This window comes from Hemitrygon akajei, chromosome 18, assembly GCF_048418815.1.
Source record: "Hemitrygon akajei chromosome 18, sHemAka1.3, whole genome shotgun sequence".
Taxonomy (NCBI): Eukaryota; Metazoa; Chordata; class Chondrichthyes; order Myliobatiformes; family Dasyatidae; genus Hemitrygon; species Hemitrygon akajei.
This window is the reverse complement of record NC_133141.1, coordinates 34,372,581-34,389,603: the sequence shown is the minus strand read 5'-3', so window position 1 is coordinate 34,389,603 and position 17,023 is coordinate 34,372,581. Positions and strand designations below refer to the sequence as shown.

The 17,023-nt window shown below is 39.4% G+C and overlaps 1 protein-coding gene across 1 annotated transcript in view; it reads right to left on the bottom strand.

Annotated features, from left to right (window-relative positions):
* Positions 1–2,222: 2,222 nt before the first annotated feature.
* Positions 2,223–17,023, bottom strand: part of dnajc14 (DnaJ (Hsp40) homolog, subfamily C, member 14) — a 34,467-nt gene continuing 19,666 nt past the window's right edge. The window contains exons 3-7 of the mRNA XM_073071321.1: positions 11,000–11,106; positions 9,539–9,658; positions 8,695–8,855; positions 7,502–7,604; positions 2,223–3,659 (exon numbers count right to left, since the gene is read on the bottom strand). Of these exons, the coding sequence (XP_072927422.1) occupies positions 3,452–3,659; positions 7,502–7,604; positions 8,695–8,855; positions 9,539–9,658; positions 11,000–11,106 (699 nt within the window). The 3' untranslated portion in view covers positions 2,223–3,451. The remainder of the gene's footprint in view (positions 3,660–7,501; positions 7,605–8,694; positions 8,856–9,538; positions 9,659–10,999; positions 11,107–17,023) is intronic.

The window sequence follows — 17,023 nt, the reverse complement described above, 5'->3', positions numbered from 1 at the left end:
TGTATTTTTAAGTTAAAGCATTGAATTTGATGTCAATGTTTTAATAATAAAGCTGCTCCTGATGTTGGAATAGATGTATTATGCTTTTACCTAGTTCCAGTTTTAACTTCAGTTCTGAATCCGAGTGGCTTATCTGAAATGATCCATAAATTTATCACGTCCATCCATTTACGTTCACCAAACTCCTTCAACTGTGCTTTGGAACAAAACTGTCTTTGCTGTTTCTTGGGATTTTTCCCCCTCCTACATCATCCTCAGTCTCAACCATAGAAGATGGAATAAGTACAGCACAGGAACACGCCCTTTGGCCCACAATGTGTTGAATCAGTTAAAAAGTAAAAAAAACAAAAACTAATCCCTCCTACCTACACAATGTCCATATACCTCCATCTTTCTTATATTCATGTGCCTGTCTAAACAGCTCTTAAAAACCTCTAATGTATTTGCCTCTACAACACCAGGCAGTGCATTCCAGGCATCCATCACTCTCTGAGTAAAAATCGTAACCCTCACACCCCCTTTGAACCTACCCCCTCTCAACTTCAATGCATGCCCTCTGGTATTAGACATTTCTACTCTAGGAAAACGATACTCCCTGTCTACACTATCTATGCCTCTCATAATCTTATAAACCTCTATCAGATCTCCCCTCAGCCTCCACTGCTCCAAAGAAGACAACCCAAGTTTGTCCAGCCTCTCATGATAGCACATGCCCTCTAAACCAGGCAGCATCCTGGTAAACCCCTTCTGCACCCTCTCCAAAGCCTCAACATCCTTCCTATAGTGGAGCAACCAGAACTGTATGTAATACTTCAGATGTGGCCTAACCAGAGCCCGATAAAAGTTGCAACATAACCTCTTGATTTTTGAACTCAATGCCTCGACTAATAAAAGCAAGCATTCCATAAGCCTTAACCACCCTATTAACCTGTATCGCCACTTTCATGGAGCTATGAACTTGGGACTCCAAGATCTCTCTGCTCACCAACACTGTTAAGGGTCTTGTACTGCCTCCTTGCATTTACCAAGGTGCAACATCTAACATTTATCTAGGTTAAACTCCATCTGCCATTTCTCTGCCCTTATATGGAGCTGATCTATATTGCTTTGTATTCTTTGCCAGTCTTCTACACTATCCACAACTCCACCAATCTTGATATCATCTGCAAACTTACTAACCCACCCACCTATATTTTCATCCAGGTCATTTATATACATCACAAACAGCTGAGGTCCCAGCACAGATCATCACTAATTACAAACCTCCAGCTCAAATAAGTCCCTTCCACCACTACCCCTGTGTTCTATACACAACCCAGTTCTGAATCCAAATAGCCAATTCGCTGCAAACCCCATGCATCCTAATCTTCTGGATTAGCCTCCCATGAGAGACTTTGTCAAACGCCTTACTAAAATCCATGTAGACAACACCCACTGCTCTACCCTCATGAATCTCTCGTCACCTTGTCAAAAAGCTCAATCAAGTTGGTAAAACGTGACTTGTCCCACCCCACCTCATCATCAAGTACTCCAGCTCTTCACTTCCATGTGTTGTAAACATCATACTTCTCCAATATAACAACCTCCACTCTATTGATGTCTTTATGCAAACCTAAAAAATTCTTCCAACACCCACCTCCAAAGTTCTCACCATACTGCCGCATAGCTATGCTCCATCTGTCTTTATTCTCCTTTCTTCTGGCTGGAACCTGTCTGACTCTGAACTCTACCAGACCAAGTTACAAATGTAATCTGCCTGTTATATTTCTCTTGACCTCTGCCATCTGCAAGCAGGACCTGCCAAATTTTGTATTGGAGTAGTTTGAATGCATGGCTGAGGTGCTTGTTCAGAAACATTTTTTGAAATCCAGGATTTTCAAACATTTATATATATAAAATCAACCAACTACAATGCACCAATTCTTCTAGGTTTCCTAAACAATCTCAAGGTGGTGATTCAGCATCTCAGGAGATTTAGATCTGTCAAGTTGAAAACAGCAAGGGTGGAGATCACCCTACTTACATGTTATTGTAGAGTATAAAACAGCAGATCAATCTTAGAGCATACACCTATATTTGAATATCAAATGCTTTCTTACTAAATTTTGATCCTGTCCCATGCATACAGGAGGCTATGGAATTAATTTTATACATGGATGGTAGATATTTCTTTTTTTTTGGTTAATGAGTAGGCTTGTACAGCAGCACTCTATACATGTATATACAATATAATAAGTATTTATTGTTCTTAAGTGGCTCAATTCCCAGAGAAAGCTGGTTGAATTGCCAACAAAAAACTATACAGTACCGAATCTATCAAATAAATACACTTCCCATCCTCACCCCATTGAGCTATGAACACATAATGCAAAGGTTGGACTGAGTAAATTCCAGTTTTAACCCCTGAGTACCTCATTCGGGTTGCAAGGCACTTCATAGTGTTGTGTTCAATTGTAGTGAGGGTCTTGCAGACATCAATATAACATATTTACTCTTGCTACGGGTGACTACTTGTGCCATTACTATGAAAAAGAATGTAATCCTTGTTGAAGAATTTTGTTAAAGCCAATTAGGGACCTGAATGGGAGAGGAGAGAGGGGGAGAGGGAGAGAGAGGAGGAAGGGGAAGGTGGGAGGTGATGCATTTCACTGTATGTCTTGATGTACATGTGACAAATAAATCTGAATCGGGGGGGGGAGAGAAGAGATAGATATTACAACAGTAAGAGACAAAAATAAAAGCACAACTCAATTTTTCTATTTATAGTAGTTATCAAAGTTTCATAATTTGTTTATAAGATTTGTGTATGATTTCTGTAGCACAGTAATTTTTCCAATAAATATTTAATATTTTTAAAGTTACAAAAAGAAATTGTATCCCATCCCTAAATCACAATAAGTGTGCCAAGTTTAAACCATTAATTCAAATTATTTTCTGGTTTCTTTGTTTTTTAAAGTGCTTTCTTTTAAAAAGAAAATACCTATCATACTGTGGAAATCAGGCCATCAGCCAAGCATGACATTTAGTTTGTTCCTTTTGCACTGCAAGCTTTTCCCCATTGAAAATGGCCAGGAAGATGTAAGACCTTGGGGAAAGGAAAAGCCGAGAAAAGGAACATTTTGAAAGGAGGTAGCTGAGCATGGAAAAATAATAAAATGTTTAAAAAGACACCCACTGGCTATTTTTCCATTCTACCTGTTGAAACCAGAAATTAATTTGTCTTTACCTAACAAATTATTAAAAGCCCTCTTAACATCACTTTAGTTGCTACTGTACATCCAAATTAAAATGTTAAAAAAAAGGTACAGTTGAAGTCTATTCATTCAATTCAATAGAAGAGGACTTTTACTTGTCTTCATTCTAATCTAGAATCTGGGTTTGATCTTCTCAGTCAGGCTGCTATCTAGCCTAATGAGGTGATCGCTGAGGTTTATTTTAGCAAGTTTAAGGCTCAGCGTGGGAATGTCCGTCGCACCTTCTTCCTTCTCTTTTGCCTTGTGTCGGTTCTCTGTGTCGGCTCTCCCTTTGCCTGACCGTTGGGCCCCATTTGGGATTGGTTGAAGAAGCTACCGTTGGCTTGTGTTGCAGCTCCCTGGAAAATCTTGCTGAAAAATTCTTGGAGGTCAGCAGGAGAAGTTGGACCATTTTCTGAGCCAGCTCTACAGAAAGATAAGAAAGGGTGTATGGAACAATTTTTAAACCACTTCAAATGTCAAATCCTCATATAGTAGACTGTCAACACATTAACCAGCTGACAGTCTTAATTCAACACTGCTCTTCCACAACCCTTCTCAAACCAGAGAAACAACAGCCCAACTTCTGCCAACACTGGCTTTGTGTTGGCTGTGGAAAAAAAAAGTCCAAGTGGACCTTGAGATTATTTTTTGTATGTCCTTTCCATTGGAGAGCACATGTTCTTCCATCAATTTCTCCAACACCAGAGACAAGATAGAAATGGGCTGAGGTATATTTTCCTGTTCTGTGACTAGTGAGAGTCAACATGCCGTTTAACTAACAAAAGAAAGTATATTCCATTATTGAGGGTGTGAAAGACCACCACCAGTTCAGATTGGTATCTGAGCAACACAATGTGTTCAAAACCATAAATATACATAGATTCGAGAGAGCCCTTTCTCAGACTGTTAGAAATCTCTCTCATTCTCCCTGGGCAAGGTCAGCATTTAATGCCTAATTGTCCTTGGGAAAATGATGGCAAGCTCCCTTCTTAGATCACTCCAGCCCATTGGTGAATGCGCTCCCTCAGTGCTCCTAGATAATAAACTCTCAAGAGTTGCAATTTGGTTTGAAAAGCAACATTAGAAGTGCCAATTTACAGTTAAATTTCTATTGAATAATGTGAATCACTCACCAAAGCACTCAACACCAAAAATCTACACATCCAGGGAGATTTTAGGTCTGGATGCTGGTGGCATGATAGTATAGCAATGAACTTGATGCTTTACATCACCAAAATTCTTCGATCAGAGTTCAATTCCTACCACTGTCTGTACGTTTTCCCCACAACAGCCTGGGTTTCCTCTGGGTGCTCTGGTTTCCTCAGAGACATATGGGTTAGGGTTAGTGAGTTATGAGCATGCTTTGTTGGTGCTGAAAGTGTGGCGACATTTGTGGGCTGCTCCCAGCACAATCTTCCTATGTTGGTTGTTGACACAACACATTTCACTATATATTTCAATGTTTTTATGTACATGTGACAATAAATCTAATCTAATTTGTTTTCTCAGCTTAGGACAGCAGTCCAAACACTATGGTCAGAAGAGGTGAAATAAGCAAATAGTGGGTTCCTGTTCCTGGCCACCATCCAAAGAAAATGTGATTTTGACTTGGGAGGGTTGGGGAGAAGAGAGTGATTTATATATCAAAATCATGAAACAGTACAAACCTCCCAATTTTAATATAATCCAAGCACAAGAACACACACTACAGGACCCAATTCTATTAATATGCAATCATTAGGTCAACCAAATTCTAGTGCATCTTCTTTACCAAACTTTCTCAAGCGATTCGAGCAGTAAATCACCTGTATTCTTTAGAACAGACAATTCTCAAACACTCATATTTGAACTAAAGAAACCATTAAGTCCTTTGGGCAAAATTGTAGTAATTTACTTCAGGTTATTTAGACAATGCCATAACTGAAACTATTCAGTGCTCTTCTACACACCAAATCCCCTTCTAGCTAAATTGCAGCACAGAGTTACAAACACATTTCTGTGGAGTATCTGGGAAACTTTTAGAAAATCAGTGCTGCTTGAGACATAGTTTTGTTGGCGAGATACATCCTTAGTCATCCCAAAGTGACAGCAAAGGTCAATGTTCAGTTTGATACAATTGTGGTGCTGTAGAAAGGACGTAAAAGCCAATAATGTTGTGCATATCAGAATTGGCAAGGAAAGCAGGCTGTCTTCCTTATTAAATATTGTAAGGGACGGAACAGATTAACTAGTGACACTTCGAACATGATGCGGCTGGGAGTTCAGAAGCCTAAGGCCTGGGGGAAGCAACTGTTTGTCATCCTGACTTTTTGTTTTTATGCATTGTAGTTTCCGGCCTGATGGTAGAAAGTCAGAGAGGATGCTGGATGGATGGGTGGGATCCTTAATAATACTAAGGGACGTGCATACCTCCTGGTCAATGTCGTCGATGGATGGTAGGGAGACCCTATGATCCTCTCAGCTGTTCTCACTGTCCTTTGAAGGGACTTCAGGTCCAATGCTTAATTGCTCCCATACCAGATGGAGATGCAATTTGTCAGGACACTCTCAATGATGCTCCTGTAAAATGCAGTTAAGAATGGGGTGGTGGGGGGGGGGGGGGGGAGAGAGGTAGGAGCCTCGCTTGCCTCAATTTTCTTAAGAAGTGGAGGCGCTGCTGTGTCTTCTTGTTCAGGGAGGTGATATTAAGGGATCAGGTGAGATCATCCGTGATGTGAACTCCCAGGAACTTGGTGCACTTAACTCTCTCTGTGGAGGAGCAATGTATTTGCAGAGGGGGATGGTTTGCTTCATGGTGCGGAAGAACCTATTTCCATGCTTGCTGATTCTATGAGTTCAAATTCTATTTAAGTGTGCTACAAAATCTGAAAACATTTCTGGCTACCACTATTTTCCTCATCAGCTGGTAAACTCTATGAAATGCCAATGTGCAAACTGTGCTATCAGACTTGCAGAATTAAAAATCTGCATGAAGTGGTGAGTTGGTCAGACACCTTCAGTTAACTATTTTAAGTTACATGAACCCAACTGATCAACTGCAACACTGCTAATATAAACAAATTACAAAGACAGGTTATTTGACTTCTATTTATTAACATGCCCTTGAATCTGCTCTTAGAACATTACAATACAGTACAGACCCTTCATCCTATGATATTGTGCTAACCTTTTAATCAACTCTAAGATCAATCTAACCCTTCCCTCCTATATATCCCTCCATTTTTCTATCATCCACATGCCTATCTAAGAGTTTCTTAAATGTCCCTAATGCATCTACCTCTATTACCACCCTGGCAGGGTGTTCCATGTGTCAAGAACTTACCTCTGACATCCCCCATACTTCCCTCCAGTCACCTTAAAATTATGCCCCCACGTATTAGCCATTTCTGTCTTGGGAAAAAGTCTCTGGCTGTCCATTCACTCTATGCTTTTTTATAATCTTTTATCAATTCACCTCTCATCATCCCTCTCTCTGAAGAGAAATGCCCCACATCACTCGACCTAGTTACATAGAATATACAACAGTACAGCACAGGAACCTAACCAATTAAATTGGTAATTAAGTGGTCAACTAAAATAATTGCTTCTGCCTACACAATACCCATATCCTTCAACATCCCTCATATTCATGTGCCGATCTAAACAGTCTCTTTAAAAGCCCCTATATATCTGCCTCTATCACCCCTGCCTCTATCACCCCACTCCATATAAAAAAACTTACCCCTCACATCTCCTTTGAACATATCCCATCACCTTAAGTTCATGCCCTCTGGTATTAGACATTTCAACCCTGAGAAAAAGATCCTGTCTGTCTACTTTATCTATGCCTCTCATAATCTTATAAACTTCTATCATATCTCCCCTTAGTCTCTGCCACTCCAGAGAAAACAACCCAAGTTTGTCCAGCCTCTTTACAATACATGCCCTCTAATTCAAGCAGCATTCTGGTAAACCTATTCTGCATCCTCTCCAAAGCCTCAGTATCCTTCCTAAAGTGGGGCAACCAGAACTGTATGCAATACTCCAGATGTGGCCTAACTAGAGTTTTATAAAGCTGCAATACAACTTAGTTTTGAATTCAATGCCTCAACTAATAAAGACAAGCATGCCATATGCTTTTTAACTATCCTATCAAACTGTATAGCTATTTTCAGGGAGCTAAAAATTTGGACAATGTAAAATTTACCATTTGATACCATAAAAAATACACCAAGTCAAAACACTTGGAAAATCAATAATATTGAGCTCTGTACATTTTTACTCACCTATGACGACCACTGCCTCCAGAAGCTCTTGTAGCAAAAGATATATGGTAAGGAACATGATGCATATCAGGAGATATTCCTACCCTCTGACAACCAGCCCATTCTGAAAGGGGGAAAAAAAAGTCACTAAAATTTGTGATAGTGTGAGAGTTAGGCTGTCTTCCAACAACATCACAACAGCTAAAGGAAGAGAAAAAAAACTGGTACTTTGTATCATGGCTCGCAAATCATCACTTAGTATTTCCCAGTCAAGAGGAGTTGTGAGCTGTTACTGACCTGCTTCCCAATCCACTTGAAAGTGAATTTCAAAACTAAAATTGATTGATGATCAAAGGCATCAAGAAAGTGTAATCTTGTCAGGTAAACAGGCATGATCAAACTGAATATCGGGGACAAGTTTAATGACCTTCTCCTGGTCCTATGAATATTTTGATTTTCCTTCCAACTATCACAGAGCCATCATTTGATATCTAATGGCCTGACTCCAATCAAGCAAGAACATGTACCATCTCCATGGTACCCTACCTCTTCAAACTAAACCAAGAACTTATAAGCTTTGAAGGTTTACTTTCATCGATAACAATTTAAACACAGACCTGGCTTCTCACTCATTTTTCCTTTAATTATTTCCACTGCTGTAGACAGGATTTTGGAATACTTCAGGAATATTTTTAAATATGGTTGGAGTACAATTGTAGCCATATTCTCCAGTACAGTACTTTGAGACACACAAGCATTTGCTGTCATTGGGAGAGATGTAAAAAAAGCTGCTATAAAAGTCTATTTCTTCCATCAGCATCCTCTTACATTCAGCAGAAAGCAAGAACTTAAGAGGCTCGCAATACTGTCATCCATTTTGACCAACAGGTTACTTGGCAGGTTTTGGTACTGACTTTTACACAGAAGCATTGGAAGCTCCTGTCATGTATCAGTCAGGCCTGGTCTGAGATTTTTTTTGTGTGCAATTATACTGAATACAGAATACAAACAGAACATTTACTAGCAGCAATCCAAGCTGCTGCCTATGCTTCATAAAACCAGAGTTGGAGTAACCAGGCAGTTGGTTTTATGCATCACACTATTTCAAAATTATCATGTAGAAGAATCACTGAAAGCTACCAGTTTTTGCTTTTTCTTAATACAACACATACTGAAAGTATATCAGGATAGCTTCAAATTTCTCATTGTCCTACCTGTGATATCATAGACTCTGCCATCCATCATGGCAAAGTAAGTGATTTTTAACCCCAGCATGCTTGATTCTGCCCAGAAGTCTCCATCCTCTACAGGGTGTCTCTTACTACACTCAGCACAGTATCGAGCTGCCTGAGGGTCACGATCCATTTCAAACCTCCTGCAAAGAATGTTCAAAATTTATTGTGACACACAAGTAGATTAAGAAATGCAGTTCTAGAAAGACAGCTCTAGATTAAATCTTGACAAGGACATGTCTGGGATTTGGTCTTTAAGTGGGCATGGATGGATCTCCTGCAGTGAAATATTATGGGAGTGGGGATTGGTAGGGGAATAAAACCAAAAACTGGTCATACCAGAGGTACAAGCAGGTGGACTGTAGCAGCTGACAGTATCCAGAGGAAACTGGAGGGTGGTGCAAGTGTGGAACAAGCTGCCAGCGTAAGTGGTGGATGCAGGTTCAATTTCAACATCTAAGAGAAGTTTGGATAACAACCTAGATAACAGGGGTATGGAGTGTGATTATCCAGGTGTCGGTTGATGGGACTAGGCAGAATATCAGTTTGGCACAGACTAGGTATGCTGAAGGACCTGTTTCTGTGCTGTAGTACTCTATAATTCTATATGTTCATTTCTCTATTACCACTATTTAGGAACAGGTGACGAATAGCCAGTTGAATGAGGAACCCAAGGGCAATGGACAGCCATCCAATTCTACTCCAAGATTTAGGTCCTTGAAAAGGACAAAGGAAGGAAACCCCAATCAGGGAACTAACAAAACAAAAACCACTCAGAGCTGTACGCTCATTTTAATAGATTAGCAAAAGATAAAAGAGCACAAACTTGTGTTTTCCTTCACATTTACTGCACATCATAGTGTTCATGGCCTCCTTCAGGTCATCCTGGAGTTTGGTGAGAAACTCGTTCATGGACTGATGTAACTCACTCTCTGCGGCCCGTTTGCTAAAAACAAAGAAAGATCATCAGTCTTTTTTTCCCCCTAGAGAGAAATCAAGAGCAGAAAAGCTGAAAAACAAGAACTGGGATCCTGCAATTCCTTGGAAAAGAAAGACATTACAAACCTCTCTTAACAAAAAGTTTTCAATATCCATCCTGAGGGAAAGTCAGCCATAATAAAATAAAAACAAGTTATACAAAAAAGTAGTTGCTTTTATAGAACATTTTTACATCTGGAAGATGACCCACTACAATCTTTTTGTTTTGCAGTCACTAGTAAAGAGGCAAGCACAGCAGCAAGTTTGCGCATAGTAAGATCCTGCATATAGCAAATGACCAGATAATTTGCTTGGCTGAGGATCAATGGTAGCCAGGACACCGGAGAGAATTCCCCTGCTCCTGTAATTGTGCCATGGGATCTCTTATGCCTATTTGAGCAGGTAATCAATGCCTCAATTTAAAGACCAAATAAACAAAGGAACCAATCATCTCAGGTTCAGCACCAATAGCCAGGTATAGAGCACAAAATAAGTCACATCACTCATGCTTTCTCCATGTCACACTCTCTCTCTCTGATATTAAAGATACTCACATCATTGTTTCTATCATGTAGAAACAAGTGAAATTGATACACTTAAAGTACTGAAAGGAGTTCTCTCCCCCCAAAAAAACTAGTTAAAAAAAAAATCAGGGAAAGAAAGGCCTAGAGTTAATTAGTAATGGTGTCAATATTATCCTGAGTAGCCAAATCATATTTTACCTTTTATGTAGTAAGAAAATGAGATATTATTGTTCTGATGGATTTTTGTGCTGAGCAATAGTGTGTTGTCAGTGCCAAGGAATAGGAAACTTTTTGGCATCAAATACTTCCAAAGCAACTTTATGGCTTTCCTGCGGAGACTGACATGTCACTATTAATTGATGTGAATTTTTGTGATGTGGGATTAGGAACTCAATGAAACTTGCCAAGACTTAATATACTTGGGATATTTGTCACCAACAGAGAGGAGAATTTTGTTCCACTGGTCTGGACAATACTCACACCCAGTTCTGCTTGTAATGGGAATATTCTTAAACGTTAACTGCAGGGAGCTTCCAGAAGTTTCTTCCTTAAATATTAAACTCAATAGCATACTTAAGCAGAGTTTTACTCCCTAGGTCAAAATGGTAATCTTTGAAATGGAAAACTATAAGAATGACTACAGTCAAGTAGTTCAAAACATGCTTAAATACTTTTAATATTACATGTAGAAGGTAAAGTGGCATATTTTAAAAGCAACTGATCCTGCAAAGACAAAAAACAGGCCATGTGGACGTATCTGGAATGCAGCACTGAATTTCGCTTACATTTCATATTCCTTCCTCCTTTCAGGATTGCTCACAATATCCCACGCTGCTCGCACCACCTTAAAAGCTTCTTCCGATCGTGGGTGTCGGTTTTTATCAGGGTGAACCTGCAATCACAATGGGGTGATTACTTTAAAAGAGAAAGGGTTTGATTGATGTCTTGTTGAACTACTGCTGCCGATATTTCACATGAAGACGTGTCAGCTTTCACCTTAAAAAAAAAACATCAAACAAAGCTCATCCTGCAAATCTTGAGCGGCAATAAATGATTAAAATTATGTTTTACAAGTTCATTGAACTTGGGTAACAGTACCATTCAAGGTGATATTAATCAAAGCAGCTTTAAAAGTCACTAGTGTGCATTTCTACCTCATTTTAATCAGTGGGATGTCACAGCTCACTTCAGTGTTCCACCCCTGTGAGGGAGAAACAAGATGACATGGGCTGGCGGCAGTGAAGAAATAAAGAAATTAAAGTTCACAGCACCGATTCACTGTCACGTCTGTTGTTCGGTGACCCAAGGCCAGACATCTGTACCTCATTGGTGGAGCACATATTCAAGCTCTGATGTGACATCAATCTAGGCTTATAAATGAAGACTGTTACTGACCTTTCCAATGGTTTTGTGGTCAGCAGTAGTTCATCTGTTGGGGGATTATTTAACAAGAAAGCAAAGTTCTAAACACTGAACTAAGTACTGTTTATAGGTTGGCATTATACATACAGAACTACAGCTAACCCAAACATTAGACATCAAGGCCTAGCACTGACATCAGAACAAATAAGATGGAGATAAGGAGAAATGTGACAATGGTGAATGAAGTCCATAAACTCTCAACTACATAATCCACTGCAGAAATCAGGCAACCGATCAGGCAGAAATATGTACATTTGATACTTGATGGAATTTTGCTAGCTGTGAAACAAAGATTGCCTATGTGCAGATCTGAAATACACCAATGGTTTCATGTGATAAGGCATCTTCATCTAGGTGTAGTTCTAAATGAGTATTCATTGACAAGAACACTGCATTATTTCATATACCTAAATATTTCACACAACACCTTCAAGCAGACTGGCAGGTACTTTGTTAATTTATCCCAGCTTATCTTATGAAGTTAATGTTACTAATGTTTGGGCAAGGTGGTACATAAGGTTGGGTACAAAAAGCATGGTTGGTTCCGAAGATCCTTTCTTGGCTCAGTAGCTGTAAATTGAACATTCAAGCAGAGATCCAGTGACATAGACCATAACCCAAGTTTCACCATTCCTCATTACTTCAGCTTTAGGATGAGACATTAAATCAATACCCCATCTTTTAGATAGATGTCAAAGATCCCATGACACTATTGGAAGAGCAGGGAAGCTCTCTGGTCTTCTGCCCAAGTTCTATCACTCAACCAATATCACAAAAAATATTATCATATTGCTTTTTGTGAGATTACTTTGTGCGCACGTTAACTGCTGCATTTCCATTCACTACAAAGTTGGCCATAGATGTTTCATTGATGACAATGTACTTTAAGGTGCTCTGGGATAGTGAAAGACTGCAAGAAGTACAAAATCATTTCTGCATTCCCTTGTTTTTATGTTTACATTTAGTGTATTTTTCTTGCTTCTATCGTTGCTTCCAACTACACATAACACTCTACAGATGTAACATACAGTCCCTCAACGCTGTTTACCCATCTGTCAGAAAGGAGTCACCATTTCCAGTCATAGATTCCTCTTTACATGGTCACAAATTCCACACTTCCAACATTTCTGCTCACTTTCAGAACTTATATGTTTGTACAGCAATATTAAACCTACCAAAAATGCTAACGGAACCTACCTGTGACTGTTCATCACAGATCCTGACTCACAAGAGAAATAAGACCAAAGACATAGGAGCACAATTAGGGTATTCAGCCCATCGAGTATGCTCCATCATGGCTGATTATTTTCCCTCTCAACCCCGTTCTCCTGTCTTCCCATGTAACCTTTCATGCCCCCATTAATTACCTATCAACCTCTGCATTAAATATATCCGATCACCTGGCCTCCACAGCTGTCTGTGACAAGGAATTCCACAGATTCAGTACCATCAGGGAAATTCCTCCTCATTGCTGTACTAAATGGACATCCCTCAATTCTGAGACTGTGACCTGTGGTCCTAGACTTCCCCACTAAAGGAAACATCCTCTCCACATTCACTCTATCTAGGACTTTCAATATTCAATAGGTTTCAATGAGATCCCCCCTCCTTATTCTTCTAAACTCCAGTGAGTACAGGCCCAGAGCCACCAAAGGAATCATTCTCATGAACCTCCTCTAGACTCTGTCTGATGCCATCTTTTCTTAAATAAGGGGCCCAGAACTGCTCATAATACTCCAAATGCTGTCTGACCAATGCCTTATAAACCTCAGCATTACATCTTGTTTATATATTCTTGTCCTCTCGAAATGAGTGATAACATTACATTTGCCTTCTTTACCATCGACTCAAACTGCAAGTTAACCTTTAGGGAACCCTGCCCAAGGACTCCCAAGTCCCTTTGCACCTCAGATTTTTGAATTTTCTCCCCTTTAGAAAATAGTCCACAGCCTATTCCACCTGCCACTTCTTTGATCATTCCCCAAATTTGTCTAAGTCCTTCTGTAGATAGCCTTCCTCAAAACTACTTGTCCCTCCATCTACCTTTATATCATCCCCAAACTTGACTACAAAGCCATCAAATCATTTATCAAAATCATTGACATGAAAAATAAGGGCACAACACTATTAATTTGCTTTCCAACTGGAACAAATGTACAAAACAAAACAGTTCCTACATCTCATTCTAAATCCCCTCTCACCACATCCACCCTAGAGTGCCTTTGACCTTAAATTGGAAACTGGGATCAAAAACAGAACTATCATTTAAATCAGGGGTTCTCAACCTTGGACCCCTATCATTAACCGAGAGGTTCGTGGACCTCAAATTGGGAAGGCCTGATTTAAATAGTACCAGGGCAGCTGAGCAACAGCAAGCAGTAATGTAACATATATGCTGCTACAACTGAACTAGCTATTCTGGTGGGAATTCAGTGAACCACCAGTGAATATGCAAAAAATCAACTACCTTACTTTTAAACAAGAAGTGCAGCAGAAAATTCTAATCTCCCAACATTCTGATGGATTGCTGAATAAATGCCCATTGGCTACTTTGTACAATGGCAAGTGTGCTGCTGTCTCTAGTCTAACGAGCTGCTGGAACCTGAATTAATCAACTCCACATCAGCCATTATGCAAGGAGAGTTGCCTTGATTCAAAGTACATTTGCTTTCCTTTCAAAGCTACACATTTGTTCATGGAGCAGGATCTAGTTGTCAAGGCAACACCAGCAACTTTCTACAGATGGACCTAGCCAATTAAATTCCCTACTACACACATATGGCATGCTATGAAAAGGACAGGATCATAACAAGCCACAAATACACTTTATATCCTATTTGCCCAATCAGTTTTAAAATTTCCCTCCTCTGACACATTGTTGCTGTAAAGCAGTGTCAGAAGGTGGTTTATTTCTATTTATTTCATGTTATGGACAGAAGTGATTTAGAGGGCAACCATGTATATTTCTGAAGCTTCCCTCTGTGATAGCTGCCAACCAGAATGGAAGAGCTAAACCCATCACACTAGGAAGAGCACCAAAGTGAGGAAGAGAAGGAGATTTGAAGCACTTGATTTTTAATGTTGCAGACACTTTCTAAAAAAACTTCACAAAATAGGCAGGAAAAAATCCTGGGCACCAACAGGGCGAAGAGGAATGTATTTGCGACAATGCTGCATCCTCGTCCATAGAAACATTTCTGCGCTTTAGAGCCCATGAGTAGACTGCAGAGGCATAATATGTAATAGGAATGCTATATAAGATTTGCTTTTGCTTTTCAAATTTTAGAAGAAGTACAAGCATCCATAACAGTGTGCGCGTTCCAAGGATTCGATGGTTTAATATGCATAGAATGCTGACAAGAGGAAGTTTTGTTACTTTAAGGAAAGTAGGCATCATAGAATGTTACAGCACTGTGGCAATAACATAAAATTAGCTGCAACAGAAAACACAAAGTCCACATCAAAATTCCAAAAAGAGGTCAGTAAATAGTGGGAAGGGTGGGGGGAGGGTGGAAAACCACCGATCTTTGACATTTTAAATAAATCACCATTGTTTCTGCTGAAACATTGACCCAGAAATTACTATGAAGGCAGAGTTTGAAGCACTCGACATTACTGTTAAGTAAACGCCCCAATAACCTTTGGTAATCAAGGGTTACACAATACTAAAGCCAACTGCAACACTGCTAGACTATTTGCGCTGCTCCGCCTTGCAAAAACAGTAACTCATTGCCATCCTTTCAACATGTTTCAAGTATTTGCTGCAATTGCGCTGGTAAAACAAATTCATTGCAAAATGTAATGAATGGTATATAATAATGCAAGTACCTTTAAGATTTATCTTCTTGCAAATGCAAATATTTCCAACTCCAAAAGAAAACAGAAACTGATTATTCTTGTAAGTAGTAAATTGTTTCTAATTAAGTGCAGATCTTCTACTTTTTCCTGAAAATCAAACAAAGCTGCAAATGCTGGAAATTTAAAATAAAAGCAGAAAGTGCTGGAAATACTCAGCAGGTCAGGCCACATTGGTGGGAAGAAAAACAGAGTTAGCACTTCAGGTCAAAGACCCTTTATTTGATCAAGAGTCTTTGACCTGAAACTTAAGTTTCTTTACACTTACCCCATTTCTTTTCTATACCCAGTTTGAAATCAATTCATCTCAGTTCCTTCACCATTATTCCTATTAAACCTAAAATTCCTTCCCCTTCACCCGGTCTCACCTATCATCTGCTAGCTTGTACTCCCTCAACCTTCTTATTCTAGCTTATTCCCCCTTCCTTTCAGTCCTGATGAAGGGGCTTGGCCCAAAGCATCCACTTGTTTATTCCTTTTTATAGATGTTGCCGAGTTCCTTGCACTTTGTGTGTATTGCTCAAGAAGTCAATCTGTTGTTTCTGTCATTCTCCAAATTAATCTTGTCAAGCAGTTATCAGCACACATCTCCAGCCATTTAAAACACAAACTAGTGAGCTGCAAGAATGGAAGGAAAAACATCTAGCAAATGAGGCATATCACCCAGATGCTCAGGCTGAGCAAATTCTGGGTCGTTATGTTGCAATTTGAGGCAAAATGCATCATTAAGTGCATTTTTTGTGGATTAATGCATTTTAACCATACATAAATGACATATTTTTATACAAATTTCTAAATAATCATAGACCATTGAATTCAATTGATCTTTTTTTAAATCACTTACTACACTACAATGGTACAGTAAGTGGCTGAAGTTTTAAGATTTTACAGGAAATGCCCCATTCATTTTTTTGCTACCGTTCAGATGCCAGCTATAACTTCAGAGTCGGTCTGCAACAACTTGTCAGACACCCTGTCTACCTCCCAGCAATACCGCCAAGAATCTGTGGCAGTGATGTGAAAATAGACACCTTCTAGTTTGGTAGTCACTTTGCCATTTGCTACTGATAAACCTAGGAGATCTTTCTCTGCTTTAAAAGATGCCAATATGCACTCAAGCTGTTGTGATGTAGAAGATACTAACACACTGAAAAAATTGAGCAATTCCCATAGAATCAGCAAATGAAGATATTAAATCACGGTGTTAGGGAAACAATGTTTGTAATTCATAAACATGAGGAAGTCTGCAAATACTGGAAATCCACACAACACACACAAAACACTGGAGGAACTCAGCAGGTCAGGAAGCATCAATGGAAATGAATAAACAGCCAACGCTTCAGGCCGAGACTCTTCTTCAGGACTAAGGAGGAAGGCAGAAAACGCCAGAATAAAAAGCTTTTTCTGTACAAAATATACTATCAGGTGGAAAACAAGCAAAAATAATCCACCAGGATTCTAGGTCCCAATTATTAGAGCAACTTCTTCTGGATGCAGAGAAGAGTAGCTACCAGATAGAGTTGTTGAAAAGT